The sequence below is a fragment of the Bufo bufo genome, chromosome 9 (assembly GCF_905171765.1).
Source record: "Bufo bufo chromosome 9, aBufBuf1.1, whole genome shotgun sequence".
Taxonomy (NCBI): Eukaryota; Metazoa; Chordata; class Amphibia; order Anura; family Bufonidae; genus Bufo; species Bufo bufo.
The window spans coordinates 18,320,258-18,343,015 of NC_053397.1; the positions used below are offsets into that span (position 1 = coordinate 18,320,258).

Consider the following 22,758-nt stretch of genomic DNA (forward strand, 5'->3'; position numbering starts at 1 on the left):
CTGGCCCCTGGGGGCTGTCATGTGGACGGTCCTAAGTGTCGGAGTAGAGAACTTATCCGAGTGGGGATGACATGAGGGGTGGTGAGGTGGACATGAGCAGAGATGTGTCTGTGACTATAGAAGGTGTAGTGTAGGTCCCCTTACTACAATGAGGAGAATTTCTAAATGACCAGTGATAGTTCAGGGGCCCAGGAGCTGAAACCTGATGCTCCTGGGCCCCATTGCAAAATCTGTAACATGCTACTACCATGTGGCATTTATTTTACTGCATTCAGGCCCCTCGAGGGAGTGTAACTGCTGTATCCCCGCCCCTTCAAGCCCCACCCCTGAGTTACACCTCTGTCTGTATACTGACCAAAAAATGTGGTTACCACTTAGCTGGAAAAGCAGCTCTGAAGTATAAACTTCTGCTCTTCCTTGTGAAATACAGAGAATCATTCACGAGCGCAGCTAACTGCCATTTCCTCACCATTTTCCGACTGCCACCATGTCTTCTCTCCATCCAGTCCTGTCAGGTAAATGACATTTTGAATTCTTTGGCTCCCCCTCTGGTGCGGGACACGCGAGTCACAGATGAAGCACTTCTCTGACTCCTGTAATGATACATGAGCCTCATGGGTGGGGCTGCACCTTCGGCCTGAAACTACAACTCTCAGCACACCCCCAGCCTCTATTTGTAGTCACGTACCTGCGGTCTCATTACCCGCGCACCTCATATCTAGGGTACGATATAACAGGTCATTTGTGACAACCTCCTCAGTAGGCGACTAACTCAATATGGGGTTGTCAGCTGCTGGACCCCATGGGCATTTTAGTGGTTGGGACCCTATTGCTATATTAGAGTCTGGGCCACCGAGAGGTTCCAGCTGGTGTCTGAGATTAGAAAAACATGGCCTCGTTCTTTCACGAACAGCGCCACCCTTAATTAAAGGTTGTGTATGGTATTGCAGCTTAACTCCATTGAAGTGGAGCTGAGCTGCAATACCGCAGGCAACCTGTAGAGAGGTGTGGCGCTGTTTCTTAAAACAAAAAAGCATCCATGTTTTTTTACTCCTGAACAACCTCTTTTTAAAAAGCTCTGGAGGTTTTATTCACTGACGTTCTTCAGGTATCACCAGAAACAACAAAGCCATATTGTTAGGGCTGAGACTCCGTGCCCTGCAGCCCGGATAAAGGCTTGGCCCAGTTCCTTGGCATTTTTCTGTTATCTCCCTGATTACAGTCAACCCCAGAATTTGCCTTCAAGGACAAGACTATAATAAGGTTTGTGTGTTCATACTGAGATACTGGACAGGAGCCTTGAGAGGGAAGCTGTGAGTCAGCGGGCAGTGAGGTGAGGCCTCAGACCACATTTTTGTGCCCCGATAATGGGCATTCATTATGTCTATGCAGCGAGGTATTTAGGACCTCCAGCCACTAGTTGGAGCAGTGAGTTCTTATAAACAGTGCCTGTCTCTCTGTGGAGGACCCAGCAGATCCCTGCTTTACATCAGGGATACTCAACCTGTGGCCCTCCAGCTGTTGCAAAACTACAACTCCTAGCATGCCTGGACAGCCTACAGCTATTAAGGGCATGCTGGGAGTTGTAGTTTTGCAACAGCTGGAGGGCAGCAGGTTGAGCATGCCTGCTTTACATGGACATTCTATTAATTTTAATGACCACCATGTAATACTTCTTCTCCCCTCTGGTGGCGCTGCAGGGAAAGTTGAACACTTGCTCCTGCACTTCCCTGTAGATCGCCGCCAATTGCTGGGGATCTTAGCAGGGATCAGAGGTATAGTTTAGACATTTTGTTGCTCTTTTGATCCTACCGAAAGATGGCTGACGATGCAGTACTCCTGAGAGGTCTCCATTCCGCAGGTGGAGGTGGAGGTAAGACTCTGAGCCCGTCCAATGAGAAGATTTCCCGTAGCTGGATAACACCCTCCCTCTGTACATCCATGGTGGATCAAGTCCGGTTCCTCAGCTGCTGCCCCCAGAACTTTCACTGCAATGAGACAGGGGCAATATTTTAAAGATTTTATATAGAGGGTGTGTAGAATTTTGCATCCATTTTTATTGCTCGAAAGTATCTAAAAAAAATAAATAAAAATTAAGCAAATTTGGAAATAGTCTTGATTTAAAAAAAAAAGTCTCCAATTGTTTTGTATACACAGCTGCTATTCAGACCTATGTGTCTCCATGGTTACAGACTACAAATAAACCCTATGTGGTCTGATCCTGCAGCTCTGTGTGCCTGTATTGACCCCCCCCCCCTCTTCCTGCAAATCTCCAATATAAGGCCACTGGCAGACGAACATTGTGGCCCGCATAGGGTGGGTCCACAATACACGGGCACCGGCCCGTGTGCACTCCGCATCATGGAGGCGGACCCATTCACTTCACGGAGATACGGAACGGAAGCACGGATCGGAACCCCACGGAGTGCTTCCATGGTGTTTCTGTCCGTGCCTCCGCACCGTAAAAAAATAGAACTTGTGTGGACGGATCACGGACGCATTCAAGCTGAATGGGTCTCGATCCGTCCCGGCCGCCGCACGGACGTTGCAGTCCCCAATGCATGGAATGAATGCGCAACGTTTGTGTGCAAGAGGCCTTAGAGGGGGCAGGGAGTAACACATGACTACAGAATCATTGGCCCCCAACATATTCTTCAAGTAGATCCTTGAGTTCTCCTATGGTCTTTGGCCTTTTAATATTCTATTCAGCCATTTTTAAAGGGATATTCCAGCAGAGATCCTGGAGGAATGGATACAGAGGGGTAAACTAGGAAATGGTATCACTTAAATGAATAACTTCAGCTGGAAATGTGACCAGGTCGCAACCCCAAAGGTCACCCAGCTTTCCACAGTCCGTTAATATCATGCGCAGTTCTATAAGCGCGATTTCCCGTGTCATTCTCGGTCTGTACAAGACTGCACACCTGAATGTATTTCCTTACATTATTAATGCATAATTATTACTTCCCGTCTATAGAAAACAGGTTCTGCTCCTCCTGTGGTTGTCCTTTATTCACCCCTCTGAATATTTCAGTCATATGAGGTCACGCTGCTGATGTACGAGGCACCGCCAGGATCAGGCAGAGCTCCAGCTTTCCCAAAAACCAGTCTGCATTTTATATACCTAGTAACCTCATATCCATGGGTGCAAAACTTCTGGGTTGCAACCAGGAGTGTAGTGTAGGAGGCACCACCAGGATCAGGCAGAGCTCTGGCTTTCCAACAACCAGTCTGCACGGGATATACCTAGCAGCCTCATATACATGGGTGAAAAACTGCTGGGTCGAAACCAGGGGTGTAGTGTAGGAGGCACCACCAGGATCAGGCAGAGCTCTGGCTTTCCAACAACCAGTCTGCACGGGATATACCTAGCAGCCTCATATACATGGGTGAAAAACTGCTGGGTCGAAACCAGGGGTGTAGTGTAGGAGGCACCACCAGGATCAGGCAGAGCTCTGGCTTCCCAACAACCAGTCTGCACGTGATATACTTAGTAGCCTCATATACATGGGTGAAAAACTGCTGGGTCGAAACCAGGGGTGTAGTGTAGGAGGCACCACCAGGATCAGGCAGAGCTCTGGCTTTCCAACAACCAGTCTGCACGTGATATACCGAGTAACCTCATATCCATGGGTGAGAAGATGCTGGGTCGAAACCAGGGGTGTAGTGTAGGAGGCACCACCAGGATCAGGCAGAGCTCTGGCTTCCCAACAACCAGTCTGCACGTTATATACCTAGTAACCTCATATCCATGGGTGAGAAGATGCTGGGTCGAAACCAGGGGTGTAGTGTAGGAGGCACCGCCAGGATCAGGCAAAGCTCTGGCTTTCCAACAACCAGTCTGCACGTTATATACCGAGTTACCTCATATCCATGGGTGAAAAACTGCTGGGTCGAAACCAGGGGTGTAGTGTAGTTATAGGGGTGCAGAGGCGGCGGTCACACTTGGGTCCTGAGGGAGTCCAAAGGCCACTCTGCCACACAGAATGACCCTAGTATTATAGATGACGCACCCATCAGTGTAACCTCTTGTCTCACTGACAGTGGGAAGAGCAGCTCTGGAGCATAAACTGCTGCTCTAATTTGTCAAATACTGTGCAGCTTAAAGGAGTTTTCTAGGATCAGGATACTGATGGGCTATCTTATGGATAGACCGTCAATATCAGATCAGTGGGAGTCTGACTCTCAGCACCTTCACTGATCACTTGTGTGAAAGGGCTGCAGCGTTAGTGCAAGTGCTGCGGCCTCTTCATTGCTCACAAGAGGCCGTCTACCTGCAGCTACCAAGTAGATGGCGTGCGGTTTATCGTACCGACAACTATGAGGTCATTGCGCTCCCGTGAGCGCTGCAGCCTGTTCAAACAGCTGATCAGCATGGGGCACTGAGAGTCGGACTCCCACCGATCTGATATTGATGGCCTACAGCAGCCACATGGACCATAGGAACCGGTAGGCTGGAGATGACTCATTGACTTCAATGGGAGTGTGATGTGGGCATGCTCTGTGACTTGCGCAGAGGTCATTGTGTAGGGAGGGGCAGAAGATAAGCTGTGACATCACCTATTGTGAATGGAGAATCCTTTGTTATTTGTGGTTGTAATCCTGCCTGTGATGATAATGGGATGACTGCTGAGAAACTATCTCTACAGAACAAGAAATATCAGCCAATTATACGACTGATGGTGAAAACCGCAAGATTTCAGGATATTTTTAATACAAATAGTGACATGGGATACTAAAAGAAATCACCAAAATTCTTAATTGATATTATTAGCGTAAAAACGTGATTCAATCTATAAATCATTTTCTGATGACACAATCTCCTTAACTAAAATAAAGCAATAAAGCCTGACTTGATGGAAGTGATCAGTGGAGGTCCAGAGAAGACAATAGGGATTTGTGTGGTACCTACAGTAGAGGTGGTGAGAGGAGAGCCTGATGCTGAACTTTTTCTCCTTCCCATTTCAAAGTCATAGCATTGGCCGATAATCACCACTAGGGGGAGCTCACTGTATACAGAGACTTTTACACTGAGTTCGGTGCTTTCCTGCAAAAATCATGCTCAGTGAGCTCCCTCTAGTGGTGGCAGCAGAGGCCCGAATCTTATCATTTGGTTCTATGACTGAAAGAAAACCATATAAAGATACTTCATGAATGGTGGACATGAACTTTAAGCTGCACAAACGACTTGTACTCTGGTGTGGCACAGTTTTTTGGGGGGAAAAGCCATGTTTTCCTAGTTTTATACAATCCCTTTAAAAGAAAGCTTCATTGCTTGGGAAAGGTGCAACCCCACGGCCCAAAACCAGTGCAGACATTGTACTCTATGACATCTACATCACTCCAGGAGGTAACTACAAGTTCCAGCCAGCTCGTTCCCCCGTCCTCCTTGCTTCTCCAGTGACATCACTCCCATTATTTTCTACCCAGCTGGAATCTGATTGGTTGCTAAGAGTAAGGCCCCTTTCACACGGGCGAGTATTCCGCGCGGATGCGATGCGTGAGGTGAACGCATTGCACCCGCACTGAATCCGGACCCATTCATTTCTATGGGGCTGTGCACACGAGCGGTGATTTTCACGCATCACTTGTGCGTTGCGTGAAAATCGCAGCATGCTCCTCTTTGTGCGTTTTTCACGTAACGCAGGCCCCATAGAAATGAATGGGGTTGCGTGAAAATCGCAAGCATCCGCAAGCAAGTGCAGATGCGGTGCGATTTTCACGCACGGTTGCTATGTGACGATTGGGATGGAGACCCGATCATTATTATTTCCCCTTATAACATGGTTATAAGGGAAAATAATAGCATTCTGAATACAGAATACATAGTACAATAGGGCTGGAGGGGTTAAAAAAATATAATAAATAATTTAACTCACCTTAATCCACTTGTTCGCGCAGCCCGGCATCTCTTCTGTCTTTATCTGTGAGCAATAGGACCTCTGATGACGTCACTACGCTCATCACATGATCCATCACCATGGTGATGGATCATGTGATGGACCATGTGATGAATGCAGTGACGTCATCAAAGGTCCTATTGCTCACAGAAGAAGACAGAAGAGATGCCGGCTGCGCGAACAAGTGGATTAAGGTGAGTTAAATTATTATTATTATTTTTTTTAACCCCTCCAGCGCTATTGTACTATGCATTCTGTATTCAGAATGCTATTATTTCCCCTTATAACCATGTTATAAGGGGAAATAATACAATCTACAGAACCTTCAACCCAAACCTGAACTTCTGTAAAGAAGTTCGGGTCTGGGTACCACAGTCGGGTTTTTTATCACGCGCGTGCAAAACGCATTGCACCCGCGCAATAAAAACTGAACATCGGAACGCTATCGCAGTCAAAACTGACTGCAATTGGGTACCTACTCGCGCGGGTTTGCCGCAATGCACCGGGACGCATCCGGACCTAATCCGGACACGCCCGTGTGAAAGAGGCCTAAAACTACCACCTTTCCATATGAACCCGTGTATATGAAGCATTACAATGTTCGCTAGACTGAGCAGGAGATATTTGCAGTAATTCTGTGTTAACCGTCCAGGCCGGATCGGTGCATCTGACTGATTCTGAATTGTGCTGCACAAAAGCCCCTCGTCACACTGCTGCCGTCCTATTCTTCTCTCTCCTCAGGCCTAATCCTATGTCTTATCCTATGCCCTGTGCCCGTGATCCCAGGAAAAACCCAGGAAAATATTGTGGACCTTGTGAATGAAAAGCAAACCATGCGACATCTCAGTAAACTGTATTATGTGTTGCAAAATATCAATCCATGTTACAAAGTTATATTCTGTGTCACGAAATGTCACTTTGTGTTAAAAAATGATATCTAATTCTGTGCTATAAAAAAAAGTGTCAAAAAATATCACATAATTCTGCATTACAAAATGATATGAGATATGAGTCACAAAATACCATCCTGTGTTAAAAAAGAAAAAAACGTTACAAAATGTCATTCTGTCTTAAAAAGATGATATTATGGGGGACATTTTCTAAGAATGTTGCACCAGAATTAGGCCTCTTGCACACGGCCGTTGTGGTTCCGTTCTGCGCAGCGGCAAGGACAGATCCAGAGCCATTCAAATTGAATGGGTCCGTGATCCGGCCTTTCCGCAAAAAGATCAATTTTTGGGGGGAACGGAAGCACGGATCGGAACCCCATGGAAGCACTCCGTAGTGCTTCCGTGGGGTTCCGTTCCATGCTTCCGTTCCGCACCGCACCGCATCTCCGGATTTGCGGACCCATTCAAGTGAATGGGTCCGCATCCGTGACGCGGAATGCACAAGGCCATTGCCTCGCAATATGGCCACGGGAGCACAACGGCCGTGTGCAAGAGGCCTTATGTTGTAAAATGCACCAAAAAGAATGGTGTTTTGATTTGCGCCAAATATATCAACTGTTTTCTCCAGAATTTTCACCATAAAGACTGCATCACACCATAAACTAGTTATAAGTGGGCGGGGCTATCAAATTGTTGCGGACAATAAAGCCAGCTTATGTGGTGGTGTTTTGTGTAAAAAGTCTAATTTCTGAAAAGAAAAATCAACTAATCGTGGGAAGAATGCTGTATTTTTCGCCCTATAAGACGCACCTAGGTTTTTGAGGAGAAAAATAAGAACAAAATATTTTGCACCAAAAGGTGTGCTTTTGGTGGGTTTTGAACTAATGGTGGTCTGTGGAAGACACTATTATGGGGGATCTGTGGATGACACGGTTATGGGGGATCTGTGGATGACACTGTTATGGGGATCTGTGGATGACACGGTTATGGGGGATCTGTGGATGACACGGTTATGGGGGATCTGTGTATGACACGGTTATGGGGGATCTGTGTATGACACTGTTATGGGGGATCTGTGGATGACATTGTTATGGGGGATCTGTGGATGACACTGTTATGGGGGATCTTTGGATGACACTATTATGGAGGATCTGTGGATGACACTGTTATGGGGGATCTGTGGATAACACTGTTATGAGGGATCTGTGGATGACATTGTTATGGGGGATCTGTGGATGACACTGTTATGGGGGATCTGTGGATGACACTGTTATGGGGGATCTTTGGATGACACTATTATGGAGGATCTGTGGATGACACTGTTATGGGGTATCTGTTGATGACACTGTTATGGGGGATCTGTGGATGACACTGTTATGGGGGATCTGTGGATGACACTGTTATGGGGGATCTGTGGATGACACTATTATGGGGGATCTGTGGATGACACTATTATGGGGGATCTGTGGATGACACTGTTATGGGGGATCTGTGGATGACACTGTTATGAGGGATCTGTGGATGACACTGTTATGGGGGATCTGTGGATGACACTCTTATGGTGGATCTGTTGATGATACTGTTATGGGGGGTATCTGTGGATGACACTGCTATGGGGGGATCTGTGGATGACACATATACAGTATAGCATCTTATGCTATATATGTGTCATCCACAGATTCCCCCCCCCCCCATAACAGTGTCATCCACAGATCTGCCCCCCATAACAGAGTCCCTGTGTAAATAGTGAATGACCCCCAATACAGGGGCTGGGGGCCGGCAACTGATATTGGAATGGCAGCGGGGCCCGGTGCATTCAATGTATTCTATTACACCGGGCCCCGCTGGCTATAGTATTCATATGTAACGTGCAGGCATGGGCGCTTGGTTAAACTATAGCACTCACTACGTCACGCAGCTGCTCCTCCCACAATGCCCTGCTATAAGCTGATAGCTGTCCAGGGATGCTGGGAATTGTAGTTTTAGAACAGCTGCAGGGCCGCAGGTTAGGCATCACTGCGTTAAATGGATGAAAAAAACGTGATGTGAACACAGCCTTAATTGACATTCAACAAAAACAAAACAATAACAAAAATGTCCTGAGTCTGAGACAAAAGCCGCAATTTACCACTGGAAATGCCGCAAATATGCTTCAAAAGTCGCAAATTCGCTTCAAAAGGTGCAAGGCTGAAATGGCACATTTTAGTGCTATTGGCGTTAAAATGCTGCAAATTGAAAAAATAGGCGGATAATCAAGTTTATATTTAAAAAAAGTCACATTTTAAAAGTGGCGTGCGCCTTTTCATATGAGGTGAAACAAATCGCCACTTTTGATTTGTGATGTTAGTATTTTTTCATACTTATTTTTGATAATTATTGATAAATGTCCCCCGTGTGTCACAACACGTCTTACTCTGTTACAAAATGATATTCTGTGTCATTCTATAGGACAAAATAATAAACCTAACCTTTCACAGAATGATATTCTATGCTTTAAAAATGGGATGTGGCGCCAATGTGCATGGACTGTGTGCCAGGATGCCAAGGAGCAGCTAGAATTCCCGGCGTCCTGCGCGGTTACTAAATCCCTTACAGGACCCCGTTCTACAGGGGGTGCAGAGGTGGCGGTGTGACCCGAGCCTTGGTGCCCAAGGGGTTACAAAAACCTCTCTGCCACATAAGAAGACACCAGTATTATAAGTGGCACCTGGTAGATGGGGGCCCCTGTTACAGAATTTGCATTGGGGCCCAGTCACATCTCTGGGTCATTATTATTGAACAGATTCATTTAGAAATATGGCTCCTGGGTCCTAATGCAGAATATGTAGCCAGGCGCCCACCTGCCATGTGCCACTTATAATACCGGTCTCTTCTCAGGGGACAGAGGAGCCTTTAGACCCCCATCGGGCATCAGGTCTAGCCCCCTCATTGCCATATAATGTGGCCCCAGCCAACAGAAGAACAGCTGGTGCCCGTCCGATGACGGCGCTAGAAAATGGCACGCGCCTCACCAATGCAACCGGGCACCATGGCGGCACATTTCAGGGGTTAATCTTAATACGATCTTACCTGTTTAGTGACATGTTAATCACAGCCGTGGAATGGGAGGAATGTTAAGAGCTGGAGAGCATCGGGCTAAACATTACCCTGTACTAGGAGCGGCAGCAAACACAGGCGCTAAGGAGAGGCGAGGGTGACAATGGAGGCTTTATGGTCCTGCAGGGGTTAATCACTCCCAGATCGTGGACCTCATCTCAAGGACAGGACCCTATCTACTGTAGGACCAGACCCATCACCTAATATCAGCAGAGGACACCAGATGTATCCCGGTGCGCCAGGCGAGGGTGCGCCAGGCGAGGGTGCGCCAGGCGAGAGTGCACCAGGCGAGGGTGCACCAGGATGCTAATTTGCATGCTACCCCACGAACTGGATGCATTGCATTATGGGAGGTGTAGTGCATACATTAGGCAGTGTACAGTACAGATGTTACTAATTCTAGGTAACAGCGAGCAGAAATTTGATGCAGATTTGGCTGTGAATAGTGACTTAAGAACTTGGGCCCCTTTCACACGAGCGAGTTTTCAGCGCGGATGCAATGCGCGGCGTGAACGCACAGCACCCGCACTGAATCCTGACCCATTCATTTCAATGAGCGTTTCTTTTCACGCAATCACTTCTGCGTTGCGTGAAAAACGCAGCACGTTCTATATTCTGCGTTTTTCACGCAGCCCTGGCCCCATAGAGGTGAATGGGGCTTCAGTGAAAAAAAACGCATCGCATCCGGAAGCAATGCGTTTTTCACTGATGGTTGCTAAGAGATGTTGTTTGCAAACCTTCAGTTTTCTATCACGCGCGTGAAAAACGTATCAAAACGCATTCGCAGACAAAACTGACTGAACTTGCTTGCAAAATGGTGCGAGTTTCACTGAACGCATCCGGAGCCAATCCGTCACACTCGTGTGAAAGAGGCCTTAACGTTGTGCCATCTGCAAATTTATGGCATATGTCCTATCGATATGCCATAAATATTCAGATCGGACAACCCCTTTAAGATCAGTACACGATGCCTAATGCAACATTATAAGGCGATCTAACAGGGACGATGATAATCTCTGGCCATTAATGGTGGACCTGAGAGAACAACAGAAGTGTAAAGCATGGTTCCAGAAATCCCATACTCATAGGCAGCGTCTCCCCTGCCGGCACCCACAATGGAGGAATGAACTGACCCAGAAGAATCTCTTCTTCCAGCGTCTCTGTTTGCTGATATTTCTCTGATAAGTTCTGCATTTGTGACATTCCGCAGCATCTGATACTATGGACACAATGACGTTGCCGTGGTAACCCAGTGTCCTACGAAGCGTCAAATATTCGCCTGTCTGCCAGCTGGCAGTGACAGCCCCGGCTCAGTCTGGCCAAGTTCTAGCCATAATCAAAGGATGAAGATTTAAAATGTGCAAAAATATTAATGGGAATAAAAAGTGGGCTTTCCCCTTTAAGAACACATAAATGAATAAAATTATAATAACCTAATAATAATAATTAAGCAGGATGTAATACCGCCGACGCCTGCTCCCGACCCTCTCTCCCCATTGGCATTTTCTGAAGCGGCCTGTGCTGTATGGTCCAATTTTATTTCATGTAATACATGCAAAATAATGAACTAAAATAATAAAAATAACAAAAATAAATAAAAAATAAAATATAAAATGATAAATAAATTAAAATAATGTCCTTATAATCTTAGTTTTTAAAGGGGTAATACCATCTGAGACATTGATGGCATATCGCTAGTCAGTCAGGTGTTGGTCCTAGCTCCAGAGGTCCCCTCGGATGGGAAGGGAAAGCAGCTGCGCATGCGCTGGCTTGTCGATTTCCAGCAGTCCCATAGCGGTGAGCGGAGAGCTGGCGGTGGTTGAGCTTTCTCTCCATTACCTACCATGGAACTTCTGAAAATAGCCGAGCTCGCTCTGATATTTTCAGAAGTCCCATAGCAGTGAATGGGATGAAAGCTGCGCATGTGCGGTGCCCTCTCCTTCACTTCGGGGGGCCCGGTCTGGAGATAGGAGTTGGCCCCAAGGGTGGGACCTGCACCTTTCTGACATTAATGGCATATCCTAGCGATGCCATTGATGTCCCAGATGGGAATACGCCTTTAACCGAAATGTAAATTCCACCTGCAAAGTGGCGAATCTCACCCCGTAGAAATTTTCGCCTCTGCTCAACAGAAGGGAACATTTCCGTTATGTTAAAGGATTCTTCCACCATTTCGACCCTTTTTTATTTTCCCGATACATCCAAAAAGAGCAACTTTGTACACAGACTTGTTTTTTTAAATTTTATTTAAATGACCATTTTCTGCATACCAGCACTCTGCAGAACCATGCGTCTCCATGGTTACAGACTACAAACCTGTGTTGTCTGATCCTGCAGCCCTGTGTTCCTCCACTCCTTGAGCTGTTTGGGGGGATGGAAGAGAAGAAACCTACACGCAGTTTATGTTTGTGGTCTGTGAGCATGGAAATGCATAGTTCTGCGTCGCGGCTGCATACACAAAACGGTAAGGGATTTTTAAGCAGTGTTGAAGTTTTTAAAAATTTTGATGCACAACTGCGATCTCTGTACCCTATAGCTATGCCCCTGGATGGAGGCAATCACCATGGTGGGTGAGCGCACTGTCCTGCCGAGACGTCACGCTGATGTGCAGAACATTGTGTTCCTGAAGCAAGCAGTGAAGGAAACCTGCATTCTTTTCCCATCCACTGCACCGCACAGGAGTCACAAGACATATTCCCTGCTTCACATCGTGCAGTATACAGCTGGTGCGCTGACTGCCCGGCTATGCCATTAACCCCATCTGTGCTGAGATATTTTTCTCACTCCAGAAACAGCGCCACTGACTGTGCCAGGTATTACAGTTCAGCTACTCTACAAATACATGGAGCAGAGCTGCAATACCAGGCATGGTCTATGGACAGGAGGGGCACCGTTTCCTGAAAAGAAGAGATTTTTTTATTTTTTCTAATGGAATCTAAAAGAGGATGTAGCTTCTCCTGACATTTCTGTTTAACTTAAAATCTTGCATTACCCATAAAATATAAATTTTGTGCTGATCCTCTGTTGTTCCTCCTGGAAATGTATGAATCGAAAAATTGAATGTTGCCATTTCCCTTGTAAATAGGGCGTGTCCCCATACACTTAGGCCTCTTTCAGACGGGCGTTGCGGGAAAATGTGCGGGTGCAAAACATTGTAATGAGTTTTGCACTCGCGTGAGAAAAATCGCGCATGTTTGGTACCCAAACAGAAGTTCGGGCTTGGGATCGGGGTTGTGTAGATTGTATTATTTCCCCTATAACATGGTTATAAGGGAAAATAATAGCATTCTGAATACAGAATGCATAGTACAATAGGGCTGGAGGGGTTAGAAAATAAATAAAAATAATTTAACTCACCTTAATCCACTTGCTGGCGCTGCCGGCATCTCTTCTGTCTCCTTCTTTGCTGAACAGGACCTGTGGTGACGTCACTCCGGTCATCACCATGGTAAAAGATCATGTGATGGATCATGTGATGACCGCACTTGCTTGCGGATGCTTGCGATTTTCACGCAACCCCATTCATTTCTATGGGGCCTGCGTTGCGTGAAAAACGCAGAATATAGAGCATGCTGCGATTTTCACGCAACTCACAAGTGATGCGTGAAAATCACCGCTCATGTGAACAGCCCCATAGAAATGAATGGGTCGGTATTCAGTGCGGGTGCAATGCGTTCAACTCACGCATCGCATCTGCGCAGAATACTCGCCCGTGTGAAAGGGGCCTTAGACAACTGTGCGGTAATGCCCGTCAATTGATTGATAGATTACCAGAAGGAGTAGCAGAGGGACAGCGCAGAGTTCTATAGCAGACATGTCAGGTCCTTTCATTTTCCAATAAGCTTTTTATGACCCAGACTTTTCCCCCAGCAGATCCCACCCCTTCCCTCCCTCAGGTCTTCCTGATAGCCAATGACATTGAGAGGAGCATTGCCCACACATCCCCTCTCATTATAAATGACTAAACTGATGACGACTTGTCTAATAGGAAATATATATTCTGTCAATCACGCGTCCTGCTCACACTGATAAGAAAACAAGAGTCTTACCCAAAATCAGGAGAGGCAAAAATCCATGCCGCCATATAATTTTCCAACGCGTCATCTGCAATTCAATGTCTCAGGATTTCTTGGCAAATTCTAGTGTATTCCTCCTGAAAAAATGTTTTTAAAAAAAAGTTAAAAATAAAAATGATAAACAAAGAAGACAACATTAAGGAAGACAAGATTAAAGAAGACAAGATTAAAGAAGACAAGATTAATGAAGACAAGATTAAAATTGTCTTAAAGGGGTTGTTACAAGTTATCCTGTATCCACAGGATAGAGGATGACCATTAGATCGGTGGGGGTCCCATGGATCATGAGAACTGGGACCCCTTACCCCTCGAAATTAACAGAGGAGCAGGTCGAGCATTCACACTGCAGCTCCATTCACCTCTATGGGAGATCTGGAAAAAAGCCAAGCACTGGACTCAGCTAGCTCTGGCAGTGCCATAGAGAATGAATGGAGTGGCAGTGTGCGTGCCTGACCTGCCGCTCCATCAGATTGGGGAAACGGGACCCTGGTTCTTGGAATTGGTCAGGCCCCCACGGATCTGTTAGTTATCCCCTATCAAATCTTGGCACAACCCCTTTAATAGAGTATTGATGGCCTGTTGTCAATATCTGATCAGTGGGGGTCCGACACCAGGGACCACCACCCACCGATCAGCGGAGTGGAGTTCCGGGGTTAGCAAAAAATGTCTCTGCTCTTTTTTTTTTTTTAAACAGCGCCACTCTTGTCTATAGGTTGTGTCTGGTATTGCAGCTAAGGCCTCATTCAAATTAATATATATCTGGCCATGTAAACCAGTCATATAAGTGGGTATATACTGATGTCTACAAACCCTGGGGTTGCTTTGGGATGCTGTACAGTTTTGGCCCATATTTCTGGCCTGAGGGCCCCATCGACAGTATGGGAGCTCAGTAATATATGGTGCTAATCACTATCCAGAAGTGAAGTCATCACATACGGGTTGAATGAATGATTTTGCCACACACGCAGTAAACGCCCCTCCCCCCCCAGCAGGGTGCGGTCATGGACCCCTCGTGGTAATGGCTCTTCTCATTGTGACAATTTCTATTTAAAAGATACATTTATGGAAACACCAGTCCCAGTGAGAGGCTTGGACACCGCAGCGAGGTCCACATTTACCAACACCTCTTTTAAGAGTTAACTTTAGAAATTCTCAAATTTCCAGATTGTCACAATCTGTTCTGTCACAATCACAGTTTTCACATTTTTTAACATGTTTAAAAAATTATTTACTTCAATTTTTTTCTTAATTGAATTAAATTCCGGTAATAATTATTATTATTTTTTTTAAATGGACACCCCCTATGGACAGGGAGCCAGTGCCCCCACTTATGACAGATACCAGTCCTGATATAAGGTACCGATCCCTAGATGAACTCAATTTATGGACCAAACATAGACAACCTTACAAATCCCAAAAAGTTTTCAATCATAGCAAAAATATTTATACAGAGAGACAGATATTTCCAAAAATGTCACCCACTATGAGCCCCGCTGTATCTAATCAATGTATCTGAACCGAATAAGACCTGAGAGGAGATCTCTAATGCCGGAAAATGATCCAACCTATTCTATTATTATATAGGCATACAATATGTAGTTATTATATTATTTATTATATAGGTGTATGTATAGTAATTATATTACTGTATTATATAGTTATATGTATAGCTATTCTATTATTATATAGGCATACAATATGTAGTTATTATATTACTGTATTATATCGTTATATGTATAGTTCTCATATTCTGCATTATATAGGTGTATGTATAGTTATATTACTGTATTATATAGTTGTATCTATATTTATTATGCTACTGTATATTTTACCCATTCAGAAATTTTTAAAGGAACATATACTTGAAATCAAATCAAGACATGTTCTTTACGTTAGATACATGGAATGAAATGTAAATAAAAAACAATGTAATTAAATTGATAATGCAAATAGATAACTAGAAAATGAAAATACACACTACGAAATATATGCAAATAAAGAGATACTTAGATATGATCGATCTATCTTTCTTTCTGTCTATACATCCATCCATCTTCTAAGAAAGGATGCAGCACTCCAAAGTATTATTTTTTTGGCCTTGGAGCTGTTTTGTCTGAAATTATCTATCTATCTATCCCATATTTATCTATCTATCTATCTATCTATCTATCTATTATCTATCTATCTATCTATCTATCTATTTATCTATCTATCTATCACCTATTTATCTATCTATCTATTTATCTATCTATCTATCACCTATTTATCTATCTATCTATCTATCTATCTATCTATCTATCACCTATTTATCTATCTATCTATCTATCTATCTATCATCTATCTATCTATCTATCTATCTATCTATCTATCTCATATCTATCTATCTCATATCTATCTATTATCTATCTATCTATCTATCTATCTATCTATCTATTATCTATCTCATATCTATCTATCTATCTATCTATCTATCTATCTATCTATCTATCTATCTATCTATCTCATATCTATTATATCTATCTATCTATCTATCTCATATCTATCTATCTATCTATCTATTTATCTATTATCTATCTTTCTATCTATCTATTATCTATCTATCTATCTATCTATCTATCTATCTATTATCTATCTATCTATCTATCTATCCCATATCTATCTATCTATCTATCTCATATCTATCTATCTATCTATCTAAGTAATGTGTCCATCCACTCATTCAGATATATCTACTGGTTATAGAAAGCACTTTGAAGCCTCACAGATAAGTTTCCAGACGTCTTAAAGGTCTTTTAACAAGTCCAGCTGATTTTGTCTTCTTGACCCCGACCCCCTTTATTCCGACGTCTGATTCCAACAACCTAAATCTATTTCTAGATAAAATACGAGGTGAAGTCGGTTACCTTGAAGTTGACGTCACTGTCACTCGTATCTTCTACAACTTGATGCCAAGGACTAAAAGTCGTCAGAAACTTAAATGACAAAAATTCAGTATCTTATCTCTGGGTCCGGCCCCCCAATGATGCATGGGGGGGGGGGGGGGGGGTGTTATACTGACGTGCAGCGTGAGAACACTAGCAATGTGAAAACAAACAAGTAATAGTGCAGCGAGCGAGCGGGACTGATGGGGCAGCGCTCCCTCCCTCCGACCCTGATCCTAAATGGAGTGATTCTTATTCAAATTGGTACTGTCACTGGTGAGCGCGGGCTGAAAGGGGAGCGCATGGTCTCCAGGCTACAGGAATGCAGGGACAGGGTTTTTTCTGCTCCGTGGGTCATACACTAAGCCTGCAGTCTCCATCGCTTTTTTATTTCGGACCGTACGGAGCACCGCTCCCTGGAACAGGCCGGCTGGAAAGTTTTACAGGACTGGCAAATATATTCATTGCCTCCTTATAAACTTATAAACTCCAGGCAATGAACTGGGGGTGAACCCATGCTTAAAGGGGGTTGTCCCACAAAAAATATTCTGCACTTTTCAAACCTGCACCTGGATCTGAATACTTTTGTGATTGCATGTCATTAAAATTTTTGTATAGTCACTGAACTATTGGATAAAATGCAACTGTACAGCGCCACCTGCTGTTTATTCGTTTCCCAATTTCTCTGTCCATCTTGCTGAGATGGACACACATGCTCGGTTCCATCCCTGAATTGGCTCCTGACCTGCTATAAGGACAGAGCTGCAGCAGAAAGGACACACCCGTGATCTGCAGCAGAAAGGACACACTCGTGATCTGCAGCAGAAAGGACACACCCGTGATCTGCAGCAGAAAGGACACATCCCTAAGTTGAAGCAGAAAGGACACACCCGTGACACACCCGGGGTTTCTGTAAACCCCGCCCAGATGTGGGTGTTCACAGATAATGTAGGGGTGGGGCTTAAGTGCCCCAAATTTACCAAGTAAAATGTTGCACTTGTGTCTGTATTCAATCCTGCTCAGCTGCAGAGAGCTGAAGGACAAACTCAGCTCTGCTATCAGAACAACATGGCTGCCTTTTTTTTTTTATAAAAACAGCACCACCCCGTCCATGGGTTGTGCCTGGTACTGCAGTTGAGCTCGGGGCTGCAATACCACACACAACCTCAGGTCAGGTGTGGTGCGGTTTCTAAAATGATGGCTTATAGCTGTACCACAGTGTCCGCTCCAAGACTACAACCGCAATGTTGAGTCGTCACCTCCCATCCCCCCAGTGTAACGCAGCAGTGATAGACAATGTATATATTAATGCCCCCCTCCCCCATTTAGTTGGTGGCGCAGTTGGCTGGGCTGGAAGAGGTCCCATCTATAAGTGGGTACTGTGCACAAATTGGCGGATGAATAGGAGAGGAAACGCCAAGTCCTCGTCAGTGTCTTGTAGAGGGGCTAATTAGCGGTGAGGGGAATGTGTCCCACCCGGGGGAGGAGCAGACGTGTGGGGGTCCGGGCGAATCATTAACCCACCTCGTAATTAGACCAAATGAGACCTTTATAGGACGCGTTATAATTTGTCGGGTTAATTGCAGAGTATATTATTCTATTGTCCTGATGCTCCTATAGTACCGGGTGCATGCGCTGAAGGGGGAGGGGAACAGCTGTGTCATGGTTAGTGGGGGCCCCTGGGCGAAAACATGTGCAGGAGCCCCAGCCTTGTGTCATGGAAGGAGTAGTACCATCATCATGCTGACCAAACATTACTGTCATAAAGTGCCTAAAGATTACCATACAGCGCCCAAAGAACAGAACCATACAGCGTCCAAATTATACTGCCAGAGGTGTCTAACAATTACTATACAGTGCCCAAAGAATAGAACCATACAGCGTCCAAATTATACTGCCAGAGGTGTCTAACAATTACTATACAGTGCCCAAAGAATAGAACCATACAGCGTCCAAATTATACTGCCAGAGGTGTCTAACAATTACTATACAGTGCCCAAAGAATAGAACCATACAGCGTCCAAATTATACTGCCAGAGGTGTCTAACAATTACTATACAGTGCCCAAAGAATAGAACCATACAGCGTCCAAATTATACTGCCAGAGGTGTCTAACAATTACCATACAGAGCCCAAACAACAGAACCATACAGCGTCCAAAATATACTGCCAGAGGTGTCTAGCAATTACTGTACAGTGCCCAAACAATAGAACCATACAGCGTCCAAATTATACTGCCAGAGGTGTCTAGCAATTACCATACAGTGTCCAAAGAATAGAACCATACAGCGTCCAAATTATACTGCCAGAGGTGTCTAACAATTACCATACAGTGTCCAAAGAATAGAACCATACAGCGTCCAAATTATACTGCCAGAGGTGTCTAACAATTACTATACAGTGCCCAAAGAATAGAACCATACAGCGTCCAAATTATACTGCCAGAGGTGTCTAACAATTACTATACAGTGCCCAAGGAATAGAACCATACAGCGTCCAAATTATACTGCCAGAGGTGTCTAACAATTACCATACAGTGCCCAAAGAATAGAACCATACAGCGTCCAAATTATACTGCCAGAGGTGTCTAACAATTACTATACAGTGCCCAAAGAATAGAACCATACAGCGTCCAAATTATACTGCCAGAGGTGTCTAACAATTACTATACAGTGCCCAAAGAATAGAACCATACAGCGTCCAAATTATACTGCCAGAGGTGTCTAACAATTACCATACAGTGCCCAAAGAATAGAACCATACAGCGTCCAAATTATACTGCCAGAGGTGTCTAACAATTACCATACAGTGCCCAAAGAATAGAACCACACAGTGCCCAAAATTACAGTGCCATAAAGTGCCTAGTAGGGGGAACGAGTCTAGCTTCAGATCCAAGATCCAAAGTTGATTCGTCCCCCAAACTTTGTTTCCATGTTTAATTTTAAAGCATTAAAATGTATGTGCTGCGTCGAGGCAAAATTCATGAATTCCGAAGTTGCACAAGACTTCGCTGAATAACATAGGGCTTCGATTCTACGACCTTAAAAACATATTTAAACTGTAATCCAACGTCGGCTTTGGTACCGAGGTACCAGCCAGTACCGAAGCCAACTTCGGATTCCTGTTTTAAAATGTTTTTAAAATCGTAGAATCGAAGCCCTATGTTATTCAGCGAAGTCTTGTGCAACTTCGGACTTAGCAAATTTTGCCTCACCGCAGAAAATACATTTTAATGCTTTAAAATGAAGCATTGAAACGAAGTTTGGGGGACGAATCGACTTTGGATCTTGGATCCGAAGCTAGACTCGCTCACCCCTATTGCCTAGTAAATACTACACAGTTCTAAAATAAAAGTGCCATACAGTTTCCAAATTATAGTGCCATAAGATGTCTATTACTATACAGTACCCACTGAATAGTGCCATAAGGGACTAATAATTGCCATACAGTGCCCAACTAATATTGCCTAAAGGTGGATTTACACAGCCCGATTTTCAGGCAGATTATTGAGGACGACTGTTCCTACAAATGCTCGTTCCCGACAATCTCCCCATCTAAATGTGCCGCCGATCACCCGATGAACGAACGAAACGCTCATACATCGGGGGATCATGTCGTTATTGCAGGCACCTAAATTACTGTTTCTGAGCAGCAGATCGTGCGGTCCAAACAGTGATCTGCTGCCCAGAAACAATGCACCTGTATGAGGACGAGCAATCTCAATAGCGACCGCTCGTTTTCATACCGTGGAGGAGATCGATGCATGTAAATGATGTGGTCTCCTTCACTGAACTAGCGAAGGAATGCCTCCTTCCCCAAAATCGCCTTTAGCTCGGCCCATGTAAGCCCACCTTTAAGGTACCTAATAATTACCATACATTGCCAGTAACAGTACTATATAGTGCTCAAATAATAGTGCCGTAAGTGCCTAACAATTACTATAGTGCTCAAATAATAGTGCCAAAGTTGCCTAACAATTACCATACAGTGCCCGAATAATAGTGCCAAAATAATACCAATACCAAAAAGTGCCCAAACAATAGTGCTATAAGGTGCATAATATTTACTGTACAATGCCCAAATAATGTGTTATAAGGTGACTAATAATTACTATAGAGTACCGTACTCATATTATAATGTCATAGTGCCTAATAATTACTTTAAAATAATCAAATTATGTACATTGCCTATATAAAAGTGTCATATAGTGAATATACAGTATAATGGTGTCATGTAAATAATAATGTCATATAGTGTTCATGTAATACAACTGCACTATGGGGCTCTACTATGGAGCATCGTTAAAGAGTCCATGTCTTATGTCGGATTTATTTATCTACCATGCTACTTTTGGGGTGTTGATGCATATTTGTGTTATAGCATCATCTTTCTAAAAAGGAACATCAATCCCATTTCATATTTCCTGTTGACATAATCCTCTATGCAGCATCAGAGGGATCATATTTCCTTGCAGACAATAGCAACACATGACCCTGTTAGGAAAGTTCATGCCGCAAAATTTCTCTTACCTGGAGGCCAATAATTAGTAAGGTGAAGAAGGGCCTGAAGAACACAAAATGGGTCATTATTCATGCCCAAAGGAAATGTTCAGCCAGGTTACAGTAACATGATGCCTCCTATGGAGCTTGAAAGCTAGATGGATTGAACATTTAGGAAATTAGGCACTGCCATGGGTACGACATGGAAGCCCATACCTTTGTAAGTGACATCATCATTTAGAAAAATGCAGTAGACCCTGATTCAGAAGACAGACTGATGTCCAGCTATGAAAGACCCTCACTACAAGCAATCGTAGGCTTGGTAGCACCCGGTGATAGGGGTCTAACTTTAAACAAAGACATTTAAGATCTTTATTCTGGAAACAGAGCGATGGTTATGGTGTCCAAAGAAAATCTTCAGCCAAGGTAAAGAATGCAACATGATGCCTCACTAGTTGCTGGTGGGTTTATGAGGTGACAACCATAGTACAAAGACTCTACAAACTTGATAGATTGAACATTTAGGAATTTGGGCACCGCCATGGGTACGGCAGCCCTGGGAGCCCATACATCTATGAGGACATCATAATATATAAGTGCTGTAGACCCTCATACAGAAGACAGATTGACATCAAGCTATATATCATGACATCATGATAGACCCTCACTCCAAGCAATGAAAGGATTGTCAGCACACAGTTATAGGGTCTCACTTTAAATAAAGAGGTTGTAGACCCTTAGGGCTCATGCACACAACCGTATGTATTTTGCGGTCCTCATAAAACGGATCCACAAAAAATACGGATGACGTCCGTGTGCGTTCCGTATTTTGCAGAACGGAACAGCTGGCCCCTAATAGAAAAGTACTATCCTTGTCCGTAATGCGGGCAATAATAGGACATGTTCTATCCATTTGCGGACTGGACATACGGAAACTGAATGCACACGGAGTAACTTCTGTTTTTTTCTGCGGACCCAATGAAATGAATTGTTCCGCATGCGGTCCGCCAACGGACATGGAAAGAAAATACGTTCGTGTGCATGAGCCCTTATTCTGGAGACAGAGTGATGGTTATGGTGCCCAAAGAAAATCTTCAGCCAATTTAAAGTATGGGACATGATACCTTATTAGTTGCTGGTGGGTTTATTAGATGACAACCATAACATAAAGACCTGTTAAGCTAGATGGATTGAACATTTAGGAAAACGGGCACCGCCATGCGTACAAAAGCAATGGAAGCCCATACGTCAAGGAGGACATCCTCATATAAAAGAGCTGCAGACCCTCATTCACAAGAGAGACTAACATCCAGCTATGAAAGACCCTCACTACAAGCAATGAAAGGATAGGGGTCTCACTGTATATAAAGAGGGAG

The 22,758-nt window shown here is 44.3% G+C and overlaps 1 protein-coding gene across 2 annotated transcripts in view; it reads right to left on the reverse strand.

The window, feature by feature from the left end:
- LOC120978736 (laminin subunit beta-2-like) overlaps positions 1-22,758 on the reverse strand; it is a 63,286-nt gene that overhangs the window by 35,012 nt on the left and 5,516 nt on the right. Inside the window, exons 1-4 of one of the 2 annotated variants that reach the window (XM_040407047.1) lie at positions 16,866-17,299; positions 13,936-14,039; positions 1,813-1,988; positions 470-593 (exon numbers count right to left, since the gene is read on the reverse strand). In XM_040407047.1, the coding sequence (XP_040262981.1) occupies positions 470-593; positions 1,813-1,988; positions 13,936-13,990 (355 nt within the window). In that variant the 5' untranslated portion in view covers positions 13,991-14,039; positions 16,866-17,299. Of the gene's footprint in view, positions 1-469; positions 594-1,812; positions 1,989-13,935; positions 14,040-16,865; positions 17,300-22,758 lie in introns of those variants that run through there. The other variant, XM_040407048.1, reaches the window with a different exon arrangement.